Source organism: Varanus komodoensis, unplaced genomic scaffold (assembly GCF_004798865.1).
Source record: "Varanus komodoensis strain SLA01 unplaced genomic scaffold, ASM479886v1 scaffold30, whole genome shotgun sequence".
Lineage (NCBI taxonomy): Eukaryota > Metazoa > Chordata > Lepidosauria > Squamata > Varanidae > Varanus > Varanus komodoensis.
The window spans coordinates 2,364,321-2,384,160 of record NW_025335762.1 but is presented as its reverse complement, the minus strand read 5'-3'; the positions used below and the strand labels follow the sequence as shown (position 1 = coordinate 2,384,160).

Below are 19,840 nucleotides of genomic sequence, written 5' to 3'. Positions count from 1 at the left end.
TTGCTACACTAATTTGATCACACTGAATTAGAAAATCACTGTTCCCAAGGCGACTCCTCAACCAGATGCTCCTACGTTAACCAGAAAAGGGCCCTTTGCATGCATTTGCTTGTCAAAATCCGCCTGTCCCTAGGTTATGTTTTTCTGCCAAGTGATAAGGAGAACTGAATCACACATGCTAAATGCAGATGCCTGGCAACCATTATGATTATACCTTCACTGGTTAAGAAAATGCGATGGGACACCCAGAGCAAGACCCTCAGAAAGAGACAACAGCGACCCACAGAAAGTGACTGTGGTTTGATTTGCCCAGGAAAGACATTATGACATCACAGCCAGCAAGAAGGTGCTCAGGTTCTAGAGCAAAGGGCACAACAGCCATGAAAAGAAGGTAAGCGTTTGCATCCAGCACAGAAAGTGTAGAAGATTTCCGGAGTCCAAAAAACCAGCTCCATGTCACCAAAAGACATGCCCATGAGCATTTAAAGGAAATACTCCCACTAGGCAAGCAACAACATCCGTACTTCCTTGCACCCAAAATACTTAATTTTCCCAGGGCAAGGCACATTGAGCGATGGACAGAAAGCACTCCTCATAGATCCTATTAATCTAAACGGGAGTGCTAAAAGACGAGCATTAGCTCCTTCTGGCTGCACCTTCTGAACTGGTTGCAGGGTGCCCTGACCTACAACAGCATCTCGATCATCAAATGACTGTCTGGCAGAGATACATCAACACCTCTGTGTGTGATGGACTGTGCTGGGACGCAGCGGTTATCTCTACAGCTCAACAGCAGCTCCTGTGTGCCCACCAAGGTGGCATTCTGGCCAAAGTGACTGAGCCAGAGATCCAAGTCCTCCTCAGTAGGAAGAGAGACGTCCTCCTTACCCAAGGACTGACTCTGGGTGGCCTTAAGTGTCTGGTCATACGTGACAATCTCTATACAGAGGCTCATCAATTTGCTATGGATCTCCGGACCAAAATCTATGGAGACAACAGCTCCCGCGCCATCGCTGTAGTCCTGGCTAACCCTGTGTGCTTAATCCTCATTGGCCGGAAGGGGATTCCAGGGGGGATACTGGGTATGAAGGCTTTTCAGACTGCTTGGTGCATCAAAGACAACTTGCATCAATAAACCTATGATTGAGGTGATAGCCACTATTCCAGTTGCATGTCCTTCCTTTACCAGTACAGCTTCCAAATGGTGACATGTTCCTCTCCCACCTACACCTCCCGCTTTTGTGAGGCATGCTGGAAAGGAGAACCCGAATCAACTGCTGGAAGCTCCATGGGAATGTTACTCTCCAGAACTCCTGTGGGCCTCAGGAGAGCTTTGCAGGCATTTAGTCTCTTTTGTAATGAAACCAAGCTGGAGATTAACTATCAAAAAGCTAAGGCAATGGCTTTTGGGAAGACCTAAAATCAGGGTCTGGAGTATCAATGGGCATATGGTAGAGCAGGTAACATGTTTTAAATATTTAGGGATGCTGTTGCAATCCTTAGGAGAAAGAAGTGCTTATCATGAATATGTGGCCAAGTTGGCCCAAAGATTGGCTCAGGCTATATTAATATTCTTCTGGACCAATGGCAGGCAGTATATTCCTGCTGCCCTTAAATTGTTTCAGGCCAAAATAATATCTCAACTTCTCTAGGTCTGATATTGTCTAGTTTTGCCCCATTAGAAAAAGTTCAATCAAAATTTATAAGGTCAATTTTTCATATGCCTAGCCTTGTCTCTAATGCTGGTATGAGCTTAGAATCTGTTCTGATCCATACAAAGGCCAGGGTAAGCCTCACCTTTATTAGCTTTTAAAATTACTGCCCACAAGGACTAACTTCTTTAATCCTTTGGGACTGTTTTCATTCATCCTGGCTCACTGCAGTCCATCAAACACTGACATCTTTAGGACACTCACCACAGACTCTTTTAGTGATGGGACTGGATCGGGCAATAGCAATAACCAAACAGAGAGTGTTAGATAACCGAGCAGCAATGTGATATCAGGAGTACCAGATTTTTTGGCACTGGAAAATACCAAATCTATCATTGGAGTCTCCCATTCTTCAAAGGGTCTTCTCTCTAGCAAGATGGTGAGTACTCCCCTCTGTGGTCTTGGAAGGGAGATATTGTAGGATGCCAACTGTAGGATGGCAGAGAGGATTTGCCCTTGTGGTGCTGGAGAAGTTGAAACAACTGAACATGGCTGTTGTTGTTTTTTACTGTTGGTTTTATCAAGAAATATGGGCCAGGTTTATTTCTCATCTTAGAAGGTGAGAAATAAGCCTTAGAAGGCTTAGAAGGTGGCCAGGCAGATCTGATGCAGAGGTTGCTAGGCACCAATGCCCAGTCAACAGCTTGTTGTGCTGGGTTTTTTGCAGCTGCCCACAAGCTCCACAAAGATATTGTATGCAATGCTTTAAAATATTAATTAAAAATTGTAACAGGTAATTTTAAACAATTTAATATCATTTGTTTATTGTTATTTTGTCTTTTAATAGTTGAAATATTTTAGCCTATGGCATTATTTGTAAATTGTTTATTAAGAACTAGCTGGTCACCGACCATCATAAATTGCTCTTATTGCTGTTGCTGCTGCCTTGCAGGTAAGTGATCTTTGCCCTGCTCTGAATGGGGTTGTACTCCACCTAAGGGACAGGGTGCATAGTCTGGGAGTGCTCCTCAACCAAAAGTTATCCTTGGAGTTCCAGGTGACTGCTGTGGCGAGGAGCACTTTGCTCCTGCTTTGGCTGGTCCATCAACTATGCCCTTACTTGGATGAGCAGAGCCTAGCAATGGTGACCCATGCCCTGGTAACCTCCTGATTGGACTACTGTAAAGCACTCTATGTGGGGCTGCCCTTGAAGATGGTCCAGATACTTCAACTAGTTCACAATAGAGCAGCCAGGATGCTAACAGTGACTGGCAGATATACATATATAATGCTGGTCCTTTACCATCTGCACTGGCTTCCAATTGAACTCCGGGCCCAATTTAAGGTGTTGATGATGACTTATAAAGACCTTAACAGTTTAGGACTCAGGTATCTGAAGGAGCATCTCCTTCCATATATACCTGTCTGCCCCCTAAGATCTGGGTTGGAGGTCATTCTTCGGGAGCCCTTTTTGAAGGAGATCAGGAGACTGGCTACTCGGAGAAGGACCTTCTCTGAGGTGGTGTCCCAGCTTTGGAACATGCTCCTCAGAGAGGTGTGTCTGGCACCAACACTTTATTCATTTTGGCACCAGGCCAAACCCGTTTTATTTTCCTAATATTTTAAGATAGTTTTAAAAATGGGTTTTTATTTGTTGTTCGATGCTGCGCTTTATTGTTGTACTACCGTCATGAGACCCAGGTGAAGGACAGGATAGAAATGCTTTTAATCAATCCATAAATATGTATCAATACAAATTAAAGAAACAAGGTTTAGAATTTGTAAGCCGTTCTGAGGTACTTTTTTTTTGCAAAGGACGGGACAAAAATGTTTTAAATGAATAAACAAACACCTTCCAATTCCGCCACTCATTGCCCCCATACTTATTGAGAGGAACAAGTCTCGCTGTAAAGGATACCACAAAGCAGCAAACCAGTAAGTTTAGGCAAAGGGACTTGGTTTAAAAGCCTGTCTTTGGATGGCATCTTTAGCTCTGTCACCTGCTACTCCTACTGGGTGTTGGTGGTCCCTCCAGAGATGCAGAACCACCACAGATTTGAAATAAACAGGGCATCGGTGAAATCTGCCCTCAGACAAGTGGAGAGAAGCTAGCGATGGGGTGGAGGGAACGATTCAGCACTTTCTATGTTATTTATATCATGACACAATAATTAAATCACAGCAAGTACCGGCATGTTCCCCTAAGACTGCTGCCCATGCAGGCCAAATCACACTGCAAGCTGGTGTATTCCTCCAAACTGCAGCAGAACCAAGGAACCCGAAATGCATTTGGACTAAAATGTTCCGCTGAAATCAAGTTAGCAGCTAAGGCTGCCATCAGACAGAACACGGCAGTTTTGTGGGCAGCCATTAATGAGACACTGCATGTTCAGTTTAACTTAGTAAGAAATGTTTAAGGCACTCTTGCCTTTTAACTGCAAAGAATAAAGAAAACTGATAAGGTGGAGATGAAAACATGCACCCATACAGGCCTTGACGAGAAGCTCATGGAAACACTCAGACTGAGACACTCCCTTCCCCTTTTAACTGCACTACATGCAGCGCACCAGAGAACATCATCCATCGTTAAGTACAGCACAACAGGTTAGGGAGAAGAAATTAAATCATTGCCTGCAAAACGGAAGCAGACAGTGGCTTAATGGAACTAGCCCACGGAGACTGGGACCATCCTCGGTTAGCATGCATCGACTTTCCAAGAAGGTTCTGGGTCTACCTTTCTTTACTGTCCTGCGCCCTCGTTCTTCCCAGCTGCTATTCTGGGCATTCCCAGGGTAAGCCCCCACCCCAGTGGCTGCTTAGCATTGCAGACAGCTTTTTCACTGGACTCCAATAATTTCCCAATTCTCTGGATGTAAAATGAATATGATTTTGCAGAATATTGTAGATTTCAAATTGCTGCTCTGGAGAAATCCCTAAGGACTCACTGTCTTGTTTTTTTCAAGCATGATAAACAGCAAATGAATCATAACTTTCCTGTCAACATGATGGTGGAGTGAAGGTGGTGGCTCCAAATCAGAGTCAGACTGCTCAAAGGCAAACCTTTCCACACCAAATTCTATCAGTGATGCATTTATTTGGACACAGTCTTCTGTATGACCCTCATCCAAGACAAAACAGCCATAGTCTGCTTTATTTCCTGGCATACAAAATGGGAGAGTAAGCCTAGCTCACAACCAGCCCCTTTACCAACATTTTCACCACTGCATTGAACCCTTCATCAAGGACAACAGACACTGGTGCTGCTGGGCAATCTGGCGCCCATGGGAACAAAAGCAAGACTGGGGGAAAGGGGCAACATTCCTTTTTCTCCTCCCTGCGTATCATTTTACAGAATCTCCAAGGAGGTCTGCCATTGCTTTTGGCATATAAACTGGCACTACAGGCAAGGCAAAAGCCAAACACTGTCTTCTTCTTTAAAAATCTTATTTCTAAAAAATACATATGCACACACTTTCGGAGCTGTTTAAAGATAAGGGGAAACTATAGGAATGCTTTCATAAAAAGCCTGAAGGGCCTGACATCACACCACTGGGTACGGGAAGGTGCAAGAGGGAACAGACTGGTTGCTGCTACCTGGGAACGCATCCACTCACCTCTGTTTCATCTCCCTTTGCTGCTATTACCAGTATCCCAAGCTCTCCTACAGGGATTTGGAATGAGGGAATTCTCTTCGTTCATCCTGTGCTCCAAGTCAGAGATCTGCCAAACCCCCTCCTGGTTTCTGCTTAAGGTTCCAGTGTCTCAGGAGCACAACACTGGATGACTTCAACACAGCCAGTACAAATGTTCAAATGCAAGACTTGTCCTCCAAAGGGAAGTTGCTTTTAAACTGGATCTGTGAGGAAGGAAGTGCCCTCTTCTTGGCTTCTGCTGCTATTAGAATATAACCCATGGGCAGCTTTACAGTTCTAGAGGCCCTAAGGCAGCAAAGAGTGGCTGATCTTTCTAGGAGAGTATTCTGAGGAACTTTTGGGGGCTCATCAGCTTAGGAACAAGGCACTTCTAGACAGCACAAGTCACTGTTGTTTATAAGAAACTCCAAGAAGGGCTAGTAGGATTGGCACAGGCCTTTACCACCGTCCTCTCTGTCTTGTTACCGATGCTTCTGTTCCAGCAGGGATTCAAAATCTGGTGCGCAGACAAGCTTGTGCTTCACGTGGCCCAGGACAATCATCTCGCCACTCCTACTGTCCCCGATGCCCACTGACACAAGTTCCTTCCAAGACCAAGAAAAAAAATGGTTATCACCAAATTTCCCCCAACGTTATGACAAAGGGTAGCCAAGCACACGTTTCTGAAGCAGCTTTCATCCCAAGAGACAGAGGCAGGTGGCAAGCTCAGATTCTGCTTATTGTTGTTGCTGTTAGTCACAAAGTCGTGCTTGACCCATTGCAACCCCACGGACAACATTCTTCCAGGCTCACCATCCCTCGAAGTCCACCCAAGCTCACCCACTGCCCCAGTGACTCCATCCAGCCACCTCATCCTCTGAACAGAGTCTGAGCATCACCCAAAACCAGCGTGGGAAATCTAAATCTACCTTGTGCCATGACTTATAGAGCGCTCCATTGCAATGGGGGCTGCTCCCATAAGTTCTGCGTGGAAGGATCTCTGGATGGGTCATGCTACAGGTTATTTTAGTGGGAGGGTTTGTAACGTTCCGATGTTCCATCTGGGACACCTAAAAGTCTTGGAACATCTCGGATTACCTGAACAATTGTCCCACTCTTATCCTGGAAGCTCAGGGTTGGTGACAGCATGATATTAAGAATACAACACACCCACCCCACCATGGTTAACTGTCCAGCCCCCACCCACAAGTCTTATAACAGGTCTCCATAAATCGAACTTGCCTTCCTTGGCAGTTTGACAAAGATCCTCTGACTTTCTAGCTATATGGAGAGGGGCATTAAGAGGGTGCTGTCTGCTGATGTTATGGGCAATGTCAGAATGTGGGGAAATGGGCAGCATTTAAGATGGGGGTTCTTAAAGCCCTTTTTTTCCAGAAAGGCTCATGGTTTGGTCAGTCCTCCTCCAGGAACAATCCAGGATACCCAGTGAAGGCTCACTGGGGAAGAAGGTAGTTAAGTCCTTAGTGGAGGTTCTAGTGGCTCCTGTGTGTGGTGAATCTGAGAAGTTGGAACATGTTCCAAACCACTGGGAACTGTCTTGCATTGGGTGTTGGCAACTGCTGAGACTCTAGGGTTGCAGAAGGGCTCGCCAGCCCCTGTATCAACAGTTACTGTCGCCTGTCCTCTGCCTCTGGGGAGGAGCAGGACTGCCCCTTCTTTGCGTCTGTTCTGTGCTGTGGCTTGCAACATCTCTTCTTCTCCCTCCTCTGCTGCCAGAAAAGCAGAGGACAGGAATGTGTTTCCAGCGCCAGGAATGAATGGCGTTTAATCTTTTAACACAAAAATCCACTTCTGGTTACTCCAAGCCATCTTCATTTCAGCAGTATTAATTTCGGGTGGGGAAGCTTATTTTGCTGCTGTTATTTTTACAGAGCTGAAAGTCAGAAATCCTTGCTGATTTACTGCAAATTAATGAGAGATTTTTGTCTAGAACTGGCTCTACATTCTGCCCACGCCTGTATTACCTAGCCAACAAAGCCAGGCTTGGCACTCAGCTGACAAGAAGCTGCCTCCAACTCCTCTGCAGACTCTCTGTCTGAGCACATCTCTTTGACAAGTACATTTGCCAACTTGCCCGTGCTGTTACTTTCACACGCTACCTTTTCAGGTGCACACTTGGCCTCAGTACAAAGGCTAGGACCAGATCAGGCCATGAAGATGGGAAGTTAATACAGCCAGGGCAGTCAATAAGAGTATGAGTTCTGCTGAATCAGGAAAGCAGCAGTAAGACAGATGTTTATGAAAAACCCACAAGCAAGACAAAACCCCTGTCTATGTTTGTTCTTCTGTAATTGGTATTCAGGCACAATGTCCCTGAACATGGAGGCTTTACTAACTTGCCGGCCGGATCTAAGTCACATACTGCTATAATGAATGTTTCTGAGCAACCCATACCTGAAGGAAAGAGCAGGGAGTTCCTGGGGTCACATCTAGAGTCACTCTGCCCAAAACTAGTTGCACCTTCCCTGATTTGCGGATCAGCAGCTTCCCCACTTGCCCTTCAGACAGGTCTCCCAGGGTGCAGATGTTCTCTGTTTCCTTGATTTCCTGAAAAAACATAGAGAGTGGTAATTACAGCCAAGCCTTTTTCTTACAGAGAACCAATCTTGTACTATTTGTTAGCTGTCATTGTGCTCTCAAGAGTTGAGAGCCAGCATAAAAGAGATTTCCAGGTCTGTGTGACCTTATATTGCTGTTGCCGGAGTTGTTTGTACTCTGTGGTCAAAAATGAAGAGAATAAGCTCAGGGTTCTATGCCTGAGCAAAGAAAGCAGAACCCTGAGACTACAAATCAAGTGAGTTTTTCTTAAGTTCATCTGCTGCTTCACCTGGTCTTGTTCTGATGCAAGAAGCTAAAATTCGAACATTTACAAAGCAGCCACCAGCAGAAAATGTAAGCAGCAAGATCTCTCATTTCTGATGTACCCCCACACTTTGCCCACACCATTTTTCAGTACACCTTTTCCACCGTAAGGGCTAGAAGCATTTAAAACATCAGCAAGAAGAACTCTCTCTGTCCTGCACTATGTTAAGCAGGTTTTCTGCACCCTCACATTCCTCCTTATGGCCTTTAGGTGGTGGTGCTGGTGCTGGTCCTGCTTTTCCTCCTCTTGCAAGGAACCCAAGGTGGTTCACCTAGTCCTCCTCTGCTCCATTTTATCCTCCCAACAACCACATGAGGTAGGTGAGGCTGAGAGTGAGAGACCAGCCGAAAGACACCCAGTGAGCCTCATGGCCAGGTAGGGATGGCCAGGTTGTCCCCAGGCCAACACTCAAAGGAAAATCCTATCCAATCCTATGCCACTTCCTACTGCAAAAGGAGGCAGGCTTCCCATACCTGGTTCTTCTCTTGCTTTATAACCATCACCTGCCCGTCCTCATTCTGCACCTCCGTCTTGATGGGCTTGGTGTCTTGGGTGGGTGGCTGCCCGGGCAGCGTATCTGGGAGTTGCAGGAAGAGCAACTCATCCTCTTTGCAGAGGTTCAACCTTTGCAGCAGCTCGGCCACAGAGACATCCTGAGGGAAGGGAGGTGGTGCCTTTGCAGGCACATGTCTGAGGGCCGGAGGTGGCTCATCTTCATCACGGGGCTCCTCTTTCACTAGAATAAGACACAGGAGAGGGGGTTACAGAGCTGGAAGGGATGAGGTGTCATATGCTTAATCCCTAGCCCAGGCTGTTCGCTTCCCTCAGACCACCCTAAAGTTCAGGGTTAAGTTGAGATTTGAACTAGAGGAAGTCGGCTCACATTTCCAACCACTGTACAGTCGCCTCCCTCTTCAAGCCACAGCAAAAGCATGCTCTGATTATGCCATGCTGTGAGCAGATACACCAGGCCAGAGATGCTGTCGGGGGGGTTGCTTCTGGTTCGGCATACTCTGACTTAACCACAGGGCAAGGCTGCTCCTTGATGCAGGAGGAAATAGTGCAAAAATGCAAGCAAAGCCCATGAGCCCTTCTGGTTTAGCATTCCATTTCTAGCAGTGGCCAGCCAGATGGCGCTGGGATGCTTATAAGAAAAACCATTAAAAAAAAAAGTATCATCCCCCGCAACACACAAGCCTATTGCTTGTGCTCCCAGGAATCTGTTCTCAAAAGATAAGCTTTCCCAGACACCGAGAGCTCTGTTGAATTATCAAGGATAACAGCTACCGGCAGACCTCTGATCCTCCAGGGATTTGTGTCACCTAGGCCAGTGGCTGCCACCACATCTTGCAAGAGAAAATGCTGCACGAACCGCTTTCTTTCCTCTCTTCTGAACCTCTTGCCTAATCAGACTCTTTGTTCAAGAGGAAGAATGGCACCTGCAGGATGGTTTCATGGCAGAAGAACAGAGCAAGGCCTCGGATTCAACAGCTAGTTATATGATCCGAAGAGGGATTCTCTATAGACCAGCCAGGTTTGGGCTGTTTTAAGGGAACCTACCTTTCACGGAAGAGACATCTACTTCCATCTCCTCCTCCTTGGGGCTGGAGCTCAGAGGCTTGACATCCTCTTGCTCATCACCTTCCTCCTTGAAAAGCCAGCCTGAATGGGCCAGAGGCAGCTGAACTGGCTTGTTCCGGATGTCATTTTTCAAGCCCGGGTCGTCAAGGAACTGGCACCAGAAAGGCAGGAGAGAAAGAAAGGAACTAAGTGCCTATTGTTACTTATTCAAGCATTACATCTGAAGGGACGCAGGCATACAGATACCCCGATGGAGTTTCACTGAGGCATCAGATTCCACCTGCTATTTCATCAACAGCTGACAACATGCCAACAACACAAAGAAATCATTTTTCAAGCTCAGGCTTCCCAAGGCCTCCCCACTCCTGCGTCCCACATGATCTCAAAAGAACGAAGCAGAAGGGAAGTAACGGTGACCTGGATAAGGAAAATGAATAAAAGATCACCATGCGGAGCACTTTCGTAGGAAAAAACCCACTTAGTCTAGTCCACATGTGCAGCATCAACACCCCAAGGCCATAAAGAACAAGGTCTTCCCAAGCCTTCCAAGCATCATGACGACACAAGCCTGGCAGGGTTCCCTGGGAGAGGAATTCCATAAAAAGGAAGCCCCCTGCCCCTGGAGCTAAGGTGCACCACTTTGGGCTGGACCACTTCAAACAGCTTATGGCACTCACATGAAAGGATTTTTTTCCATATAAAAGCATTGCCTCTAAACAGCAAATTGGAATGCCTAGAGAAAACGGCTCGAAACCTGGCCTGCCATGTTTTTTTATATGCAGAGAACCATTTCATATGGAGGAGCATTCTGACATGTGTCTCCAGTCTGAAGTCCTGTGGTACAGCTAGGACTAGATCAATTCAGCTTCAACCAGCAGCAGTTCATCACTTGATGGGGGCGTTGGAAAAGTCCCTTAAAATTTGTTGCAGCTTTTTCCTACTCTGTCCAGGAGTTTCCATGGGCAATCTGGTTGGTGAGCAACTCTGGGATTCATCAGGTTGCTGGGAAAGTGCCACTTTATTGCTTCTTCCTCCTGACACACACTTTGATGATTTATGGATCTTCATCCACTTACAGTGAGGTAATTACAGACCTTCAATATTCAAAGAGCCCAATGCTTTCAAACACTTTACTGCAATGAGAGCAACTGCTGCTAATCCACATTCACAATCCAAAGTACATTAAACTATTTATCAGAAGCAAATATATAATTAAATTAAGGAAAGTATGGATGAGAAGGAATGGATTGACAATAGATGGTACAGAGTCAGTGGAGTCAAATTATCCCCACATTGCAGTCTGAAGCAGAAACCCTGGGAGCTGTTCCCGACAGCCTTGTAATGTACTATACTACTATCATCCAAATGTTAAATGGTGGAATTTTGGAAAAGTGTAAGGAGTAGTATGACATGATAAGAATGAGATTAAATGTTAGAAGAGTGAAGAGTGAGTGAAATAGAAAAATACCAGAGGACATGACAAAGAAATGTCAGAAACTAACTTTTTGATGCCAATATGAAGACTGACAGGAAACCAATTTAAGGATTAAGAAAGATGATACCAGGGTCAGAATCAAAAAAACTAATTTTGCAGAGATCTTTCAAATTGTTTAGACCAAAGTTACAGCAAAAAAGGAAAAACCAATAAGGAATCTCCTATGCTCTAGCAGTCAAGAGCTGACTATACTTTTAGCACTATGAATGGATAATATACTGTGCAAATTGAAAAATGCTTTAAATGAAGCAGCAGAATTCAGCAGCTTCTTAAGTACAGGAACAAAATGAGGGGAATGGAGAGTGAGAGAATGTCACAAAAATAATTCCAAGACTGCATGCTTCAAAAAAACAAAACAAAACACAGAAGGCTTAGTGGAGTTGGTTGCTAAGATTATAACTCCCATCTTATAGTTGGGGTGTCTCCATTCATGTGAGTCAAAGGTTTACCATGAACATTACCCCAAAGATGGCTACCCTCAAACTCACATCATCCTTCTCTAGCATGCGCAGAATCTGCTTGGTCTCCTCATCTGTCTCTCTTTTCTCTTTCTTTATGTTAATGATGTGGGATGGACCAAAGTCAGATACATCCACAGTCTTATCCCAGGTGCCTGTGCAGAAAGGGAAAAGGGCACTGTTACAAGCAGCACAAATATCTAAAGACAAGTAGAGTGCTTAGCGCTATCCACAGTGGAGAGCTGTCTGCATGGTAATATCACCTGCTCAAGGCAATTTAAAAAATATATACGTAAAGAGGCCTGACAGGACAGGTGAACATGTTTTTATGCGGTTACTCATTTATACAAGCACAGAGTGGAAGTGGTAAGAATAGCAGACTAGGAAAAAGATTTCCAGGCCCGGCACAGCCCAAGGAATGATGGATACTACAATTAAAAGGTAAATGTAGATCTAAGGCTCTAGTATTTCAAGCGCTGATCAGTCAATTCCAAAATATTTTTACTTCCATGCATTGAATTCACTGTTTGACCTTCCAGTGGCATCTTATGACACATGATTCAGCATCCTTTCATGAATGTCCTACTATGATTCTTGTATTGCCTGTCATGGCAACTCACTGATCCAGCACCCCTAGATCCAGCTTTACTCTCAGATGCCCAGGGCCAGGACTGCATTGCCCAGCTTCAACTGGTACACCAGCTGCATTCAGCCCCATAGAAACCAGATTTAGCCAATTGTGATAGGCCACAAATGGGTTGCTGCAGGGTGCCCTATGCAAGAGTGCCGCATTTGAAGACTGCTGAGAAGTCTTGCCCTGAAAGCAGCACTGTCCTTCCAAAGGGGGGGTGGGCAGCAGCAGCAGCAGCAGCAGCAGCAGGTGCCTCCTCTTCTGTGATGGAGACCCAGGGTGGTGCAGCGGTTAAGAGCACGAGGCTGGGACTCAAGCCATCTGCGTTCTAGTCCCCACTTGGTCATGGAGGTGCATGAGTGACTTTGGACCAGCCATTTCCAATCTGAAAGCTAATTCAAAGTGTCCAAGCAAAAGACTGAAGGGGCTGTCACTGGTTCATCGCTACTTTTTGCAAAAGAAGAGAAGAGAAGCACAAGAAATTCACATAAATTTTTTGTTCAGTTAAAAAAATGGGGAGGGGGTTCAAACTTTTACACATCTGAAATAGCAGCCTTTCCTGGGCAGTGTCCTGGGGACACTCACTGTTGAGATAACAAATACAGCTCTTTGCAAGGCTTTTGCTGCACTTATCAAGAGGATTGCTTTCTACTTCCCACCAACCATAACAAGGTTCTTTGCCCACATTTGGGTGACAGAAGAACTCCTAAAACAATCTGCAGGTGGTTAAGGTGGCTGGCATGGTAGGCATGTCATGAGTGGAGCCCGCTAGAGCCAGGGGTCAAACTAGATGGCTCAGGAGACCCCTTCTGACTAGCAATGTTTCTATGTTTCTACCCATGAACAAGCTGCCTATGGGAAATTATCTGCAACTGCATGATACAACAACCCATCACGCTTTGTCACTCACAATGAGTTGCTGTTTTGTGAAATAGGTCAATAGGTATGATTTGAGTATTTCAGCCTTAAGCAGAAGCATGAAAAGCAGGTCAAAAAGTCCTCAGCAAAGAAGAGATATTTCCCCCAATCTGTTGATATCAGAAAACTCATCATACAGACGGCACTGCCTCCATTGATACTTGGCTAACCTCTCCCGGACTACCAGCTGCTGAGATTATGCAAGTGTGCCATGAAGTTCGGAAGTCAACCAAAAACATTCCAGAAGCTTTTCAAGTCCTTGTCACAGTTGCACCTCAAGATAATCTGCAACTGATCAATCGGGACTCAAGTCACTGTTTATTTATTCTTAAGTGAAAAAGAAAACCACAGAAAGGGTACCAAGTGCAGAGGAAAGCAGAAGGGTCTTTTGGCTAATTTTGGGGGATGGTAGGGGTTGTCTGTGTCCCAAAGCATGTATCTTGCCCACCCCGACTGAATTCAGCATCATATTGGATCTGCAGATGGACAAAGGTTTGAAAGTAAAAATTGGACTCTGAATTGTACAGGCTAGTTGTTCACATAAGTCTTTCACACACCTTTCTTTTTCATCATTTCTGCTGGTCCTTGCTCAAAGATGGAGTGAGACTGGATGACCTCTGGCCTCCCTCGGCCTCGTCCATGACCATCTCTCTGCCGGTCTCGATCACGCTCCTTTTTCTCTTTCTTGATGGAAATATCCTCTTTTGGTCTAAGAAGAGCAGATCAAATAAAACCACAATAAAATCAATGTTATCTGCCCTTCTTACTTAACATGCGTTTTAATATATCTAGAAGATTTCCAAGTCCTTTTCCATCAGTAGCTTCAAGAGCTTTCTCTGTACTGTTTTATGAGTAAGTCAATTCAAATGTGCAGAAAAAGCACATTATTTGGCCTTTGTGAAATGAACCTCTTTATAAAGCAATGTGAGATCTCATGTTTGAATACTATTCAACCTAACAGATTTCCTGCATGTGAAAAGCTAGAGTGTCAGGAAGATGGCTAAACTAAAACCCTTTCTACATGAGCCAAGTTCTTGAATAAGCTGATCTCACGTGAAAGCATGAGATGGCCCTTGCTGCCAACACGACACATCATTGCCCCAAACAGTTCTACTCATCACTAACTTGACACCCTGTTCATTCAATGGCCACTCCACAGAGACAGGATCAAAAGGCCACTTACTCTTCTTTGATTTTCCTGGTAATTATGTTGGGGGCAAATGTTTTCTAGAAAAAGAAAGGAAAAAAACATGAGAACCATCAACCCATGTATGTACACACACACACACACACACACACAGAGTGAGTCATTGGATGAGTGAAATTTCTCACAGAACACAACAATGACAAATAAGGGCTCCAATATACTTGTTTTTGTCTTCAAATTTTTGGAAGGGAAATGTTACCAGATTCTAGCCTTCATATTTCTAGAATGTGTACTTCAAAAGGAGAAAAATGTGCCTTTCGAATGGCTCCAACATTTAAGGGGTGGAGCTTCTGTGCTCTGCATGGCTGCCAGACTCTCTCTGGCTTCCACAAATGTTTTCCACACCATGTGCCTCTAACAGCCATTACTGACACATTCCTTTTCCCCTTTCCAAAACAAAAAAAAGATCTGCAAATACTTAAGTATTAGGTTTAGAAGGAAGCATGAAAAATTGTCTGTTCCCTAACGATAAAAAGTAAATATTGCAGAACTATACATTTGCATTCATGCGCATTTTCTCAGCACAGAGCAGCCTTGGCCAGAGAAAAGTTGATTTTATTTCTAGGATGGAAAATGCTTCACAGCCCTTAAAAAATCTGCAAGATAGACCACTATTATAATGGCTGTACATATTTGATTCAATCAAGGAGAAGTCATAGTATTTGAAATCCTGAGAATCTTGACTTGCCTTTTCTTTTTAAAGCAAGTTTCTAAGCCTTACCACTGCAAAACAAATTTCCAAAGTCTCAATGTTTGATGACATAAATTACTGAAGTCAAAGGAAGGCACAGCAGAAACCCCAGCTTCTAGGTCTTCAAGGATCTTCATGGCTCTTTGCTCCCCACCCCCATGATTATCAAATGCAGAGCCACTTTTTGGAAACAACAAGGATCTGCATGACAAAAGCCAATGTGGTCTGAGTGCTGGACTGGGGATTGGGAAGATTGAGGTTTTAGTCCCTGTGCAGCCACAAAGCTCACGGGGTAACTTTAGGTCAGTCAGGACTCCCAGCCTAACCAACTTCACAGGCTTTTTGTGAAGGTAAAATGGAGAAACTTGTAAAACACCTGGGATCCCTTGCAAGAGGAAGAAAGGTGAGATATGAATGTGATGCCTTCATTATCAAATGCTATATTCAGTTTTTCTAGGCACAAAATTTGGATTACATGGTGCAGACTTGTGATTTTTAAAAAGCAACTAAGTACACTGAACCATATTTGCCTTTTTTTACATAACGGAAAACTGAGGGCTTGATTTTATTAGCTGCAGGTGGTGCAGTGGTTTAAGCCGCTGGGCTGCTGGGCTGGTTGATCCAAAGGTCGCCGGTTTGAATCTGCACAACGGAGTGAGTTCCCGTTGCTCTGTCCCAGCTCCCGCCAACCTTGCAGTTCGAAAGCATGAAAATGCAAGTATATAAAAAGGTACCACTTCGGTGGGCAGGTAACAGCGTTCCGTGCATTTCGGTGTTTAGTCATGCCAGCCACATGACCACGGAGACTGTCTGCGGACAAACGCTGGCTCCCTCGGCTAGGAAACGGAGATGAGCACTGCCCCCTAGAGTCAGGCATGACTGGACTTAATGTCAAGGGGAAACCTTTGCATTTACCTTTATTCTAAAATACATGTCACAAACAGGAATGGCAAAGTGTTAGGAAGCTCAACACAGAACAGGTCCAACTACATTTCAGTTTCAGAAAATATACAGTTAATTTACAAGCCCTAATCCAGTGTAACTTCAAAGGAGACATAAAAGACATGTTGTCCTTCACACTCAGGACAGTGGTACTGAGTGCATTAAACAGACATAGGAATCACTCCAGCTTCTTTTACTTGGTACTCCTCCTTTATATTGTATTAAAGTCAAAGTAAATCATCTCAAGTAAACATCTTGGTATGCAGCAAATTGGTTCCAGTAGTTAACAAATGCAGTTCGCTTCATATAAAAGCTATTAGCATATACAATTCGCTCAACTACTCCTGTCAAACAGGTCACTTAAACCATTTCAACAACCTTCCAACCTTCGTTAGTAGAGATATTTTAGTTGGCATTTCATAATCATCCTTCTGGAAGCAATCCCAACCTCTGCTTTTGTTAATGTTTGTTATAAAAACTAGTTCAGACTGAACTAGATCTTTCAAATAGTCCAAGAAGATGACTTTAGGATCCACTGGAAGTGCAAAAGTGTAACTGCGTAATTAACTCTGAGGTTTATGAACATTCACGCGTCAAAGCACCTCCCTCATAGATTCACCTGCAACAGAAGCATTTGCACACCACAGAGGATTCCTAGGAATATACTAGAGCACAGAACATCTCTCAAGGGCATGAGCCAGGCCTGCTGGACCTCACCATCGCTCCTTGTGAATTCAATGCACTGGTCAAAACACACCCAGCTTTCCCCAGTAACTTGCGTGCTGCAGAAACAGGCAACAGTGAATAATGATCTTGGAGCAGAACTGAGGAGTTCTAAACAACTCTGGCGTTCCTGAAACACAATTTGAAAACTACTACATGATTTTTAAATCTACATCTACCAACAACAATGGTGGTCTCTAAACATGGTATTAGGCATTAAGTACAACCTCTACGGTAATTTGTCAAACATTTCCTTTGGATAATTATGTACAACCATTCCTTATCAAACTAGTTTTGCACATGTAAGAACACAAGCTGCATTGGGCCAGTTGATACTAATGATCTGCTAAAAGCAAAAAGCTACACCTACTTAACAGAGTGTAAGTGCCATTGTCCTAGACTCTTCCCTTTCAGAAGATATGTACAGAATTGTGCTCTTAAGCTCAGAAACCGTTCTTTTTTGTTTGTTTGTTTGTTTTTAACATTCTTTGGTAGCTGATGGTTCAGAGGAAGCATTCAATGCTAAAAGATTACATAGCAAACCACTCATCGTGTATTGTTTATTTCCAGCTTCTGGCAACCGGAACAATAAGATACCATGAGTAGGAGTTTCAGTATTAAATTAGGAACTAATTAAACCTTACTGCTGAAATAGGTGGATAAGTATTACTCCTACTTTCTAGATGAGGAAACAACACATCCACAAAAATTAAGAACTTGTCCAAGGTCGCAAAGGAAACTGGTGCCATGATCTGGAATGAAGAATTTCAACTGCCAGTCCACTGTCCTGATGCTTTATGAACATGAAACCTGCCATTCCAGCCTAAATAAATGCATCCTTCAAATCTCCCTCTAATAACTGACTGCAAAGAATATGGATGAAAAATTTGTCAGGGTTCTCCATACAAAGTTAGACACTGACCTTTTTGACTCCACCAAGGGTCAGGTCTCGGGAGCGAATGGAAGGCAGGCGGCCTGGGGTAATAGGGGCCGTGGTTCTTCTCCCTAGCAGCCCTCGCGCAGTAGTAAGTGTGGGCCGGATGCCAACGGGATGCCCAGGATCATTGCTTGAAGTCCCTTCCGACATCTTTAATTATCTGTTAAAAAAACAGGATAAGCAATTTTCTCTAAAAACATGCCAGCTTCTCACAGTGCTACTGAGTCAAGATCACCATTTCTATAGCAACGCTACAAGATTAAACAAGAAACAGCAGAATGCTACCTGCCCCACTAAGTCTTTGGCAAAGTCTATACAGTGGTACCTCGGTTCACAAACGCCTTCGTTCACAAACAAAGCGGGTCACAAACAAAAATCTCATTAAAATTTTGACTTGGGTCGCAAATTCCACATTGGGTGGCGACCAAGATCGCAGCCATCTCCCCCCACCCACCCCAAGTGGGGAGATGGCCATGATTGCAGCTGCTTTCGTGCAGGAAATGCATGTGTGATCACAGGCGCACTCCTGCAGGAAAGACGGGCACAATCTCGGCCATCCCCCCGCCACAACCAGCGTGATCGCGGCCATCTTCCCTCACCCCCGCCGAGTGAGGAGATGGCCGTGATCATGCTGGGGGTGGGAGATGGCTGAGATCACGCCCATCTCTCCGTCCCCCAGCACGCCTCCTTCGTGCCAGTCTCTTCCTCCCCCAGTGCGCCCACAATCATGCCTGTCTCTCCCCCCCACCCCGGGATGACGGGCATGTGCTGGGATGACAGGCGCGATCTCGGTCGGGTGGGGGGATGGCCACGCCTGTGCTTGGGGTGGGGTGGGGAGACGGCCGCGATCTTTGTCGCCACTTTGTTTTACATTTTTCTGATTTAAAAAATGGTTACAGAACGGATTAACCTTATTTACACTGAACCTTATGGGGAAATTTAACTCGGCTCACGACCAATTTGGGTCACGACCAGAGTCCTAGAATGGATTAAATTCGTGAGCCAAGGTACCACTGTAAGTGGAAATCCTAGTCTAAATCTCATCTCAATCTTTAATGCATAAGAGGCTTTAAGAAAATCATCCTCGGCTGTCCAATCTGTCAATACGAGGATAAAAAAACACCAGGGCAATGGTCCCCAACCCCTTTGGGCTGGTGGGAACACCTGGAATTTAAGAGTGTGGACAAACTGGCTACCTTGCCCATTCATAAAATGGTTTCCATGGTGAACAGGGCCAGTCACTGATTTGCTCCTTTTCTAAAAGGAAACTGTTAAAACTTGCCCAAATACGTAACTACAAGGCAAAGGTCCACAGAGGGTTTCTTCAGAAGTGGTCTCACCACCGCTTCTTTCAGATGGCCAGGGACTACTCATTCTGGTAAAGAAGCATTAATCACCTCCCTGGCCAGGGCGTCTAAGGAATAATCCTTCATGACTGATCTACTGTATCTAAGAACCAATGCCCCATTAAACATACTCCACACTCCTAAAACGGAGGTCACATGGATCCCCCAAGGAACTATTCTCATACCCCCTTTGCTCTGCAGCAGTCCCCAGGAAAACCTGCCTACACCAGCTTCCTGATATTTTGGGCTGTGGCAAACCAATTTTGTGCATCCACTACTATCAGCTTCTGAGATGAAGCTGCAAGACATAGTAAATGCAGTGCTACAGCACAAAAGGAGTATTCAGTGTGTGGCAGTGGATGTACCTAACAAATTTGTCACATCTTCACATGGGCAGTTGCACAAGCAGAGAGTTTTGATGTAGCTACCAAAAAATGTAAGTTGATAGCATCGTATAAAACTGCCCCCCATCCTACCCAGATAGTTCTATGGTTTGGTTGCACTCTAGCAAGTCCATGAATCAAAACGGGATGGAGCAGTGCATGGGAACTGCTAACAATTCTGCTGAATCCTATTAAGTTCTACAGGACCAAGTTAAAAGTAAACAAACTGGGACCATCAGGAAGAGCAAGCAGATTTCACCCCCACCCCTTTGAAAGTTATCCTTGGAATTCATCCCCAATCCTTTACATTACCCAACATTAAATATCAAATTGCTTTTCATTCATATTTGCTCCTGGGGA

At 44.8% G+C, this 19,840-nt stretch overlaps 2 protein-coding genes across 5 annotated transcripts in view; both read right to left on the bottom strand.

Moving 5' to 3' along the window:
- PIWIL2 (piwi like RNA-mediated gene silencing 2) overlaps nt 1–5,399 on the bottom strand; it is a 57,314-nt gene extending 51,915 nt beyond the window's left edge. The window contains exon 1 of the mRNA XM_044437691.1: nt 5,267–5,399. Coding sequence (XP_044293626.1) covers nt 5,267–5,277 — 11 coding nt within the window. The 5' untranslated portion in view covers nt 5,278–5,399. The remainder of the gene's footprint in view (nt 1–5,266) is intronic.
- The window catches only part of POLR3D (RNA polymerase III subunit D), a 42,067-nt gene that overhangs the window by 10,628 nt on the left and 11,599 nt on the right, over nt 1–19,840 (bottom strand). For 3 of the 4 annotated variants that reach the window (XM_044437694.1, XM_044437693.1, XM_044437695.1), the window contains 8 exons: nt 17,737–17,911; nt 14,435–14,478; nt 13,809–13,960; nt 11,733–11,857; nt 9,729–9,900; nt 8,642–8,904; nt 7,700–7,852; nt 3,355–5,889 (listed from right to left, as the gene is read on the bottom strand). In XM_044437694.1, the coding sequence (XP_044293629.1) occupies nt 5,767–5,889; nt 7,700–7,852; nt 8,642–8,904; nt 9,729–9,900; nt 11,733–11,857; nt 13,809–13,960; nt 14,435–14,478; nt 17,737–17,901 (1,197 nt within the window). In that variant the 5' untranslated portion in view covers nt 17,902–17,911 and the 3' untranslated portion in view covers nt 3,355–5,766. Of the gene's footprint in view, nt 1–3,354; nt 5,890–7,699; nt 7,853–8,641; nt 8,905–9,728; nt 9,901–11,732; nt 11,858–13,808; nt 13,961–14,434; nt 14,479–17,736; nt 17,912–19,840 lie in introns of those variants that run through there. The other variant, XR_006415465.1, reaches the window with a different exon arrangement.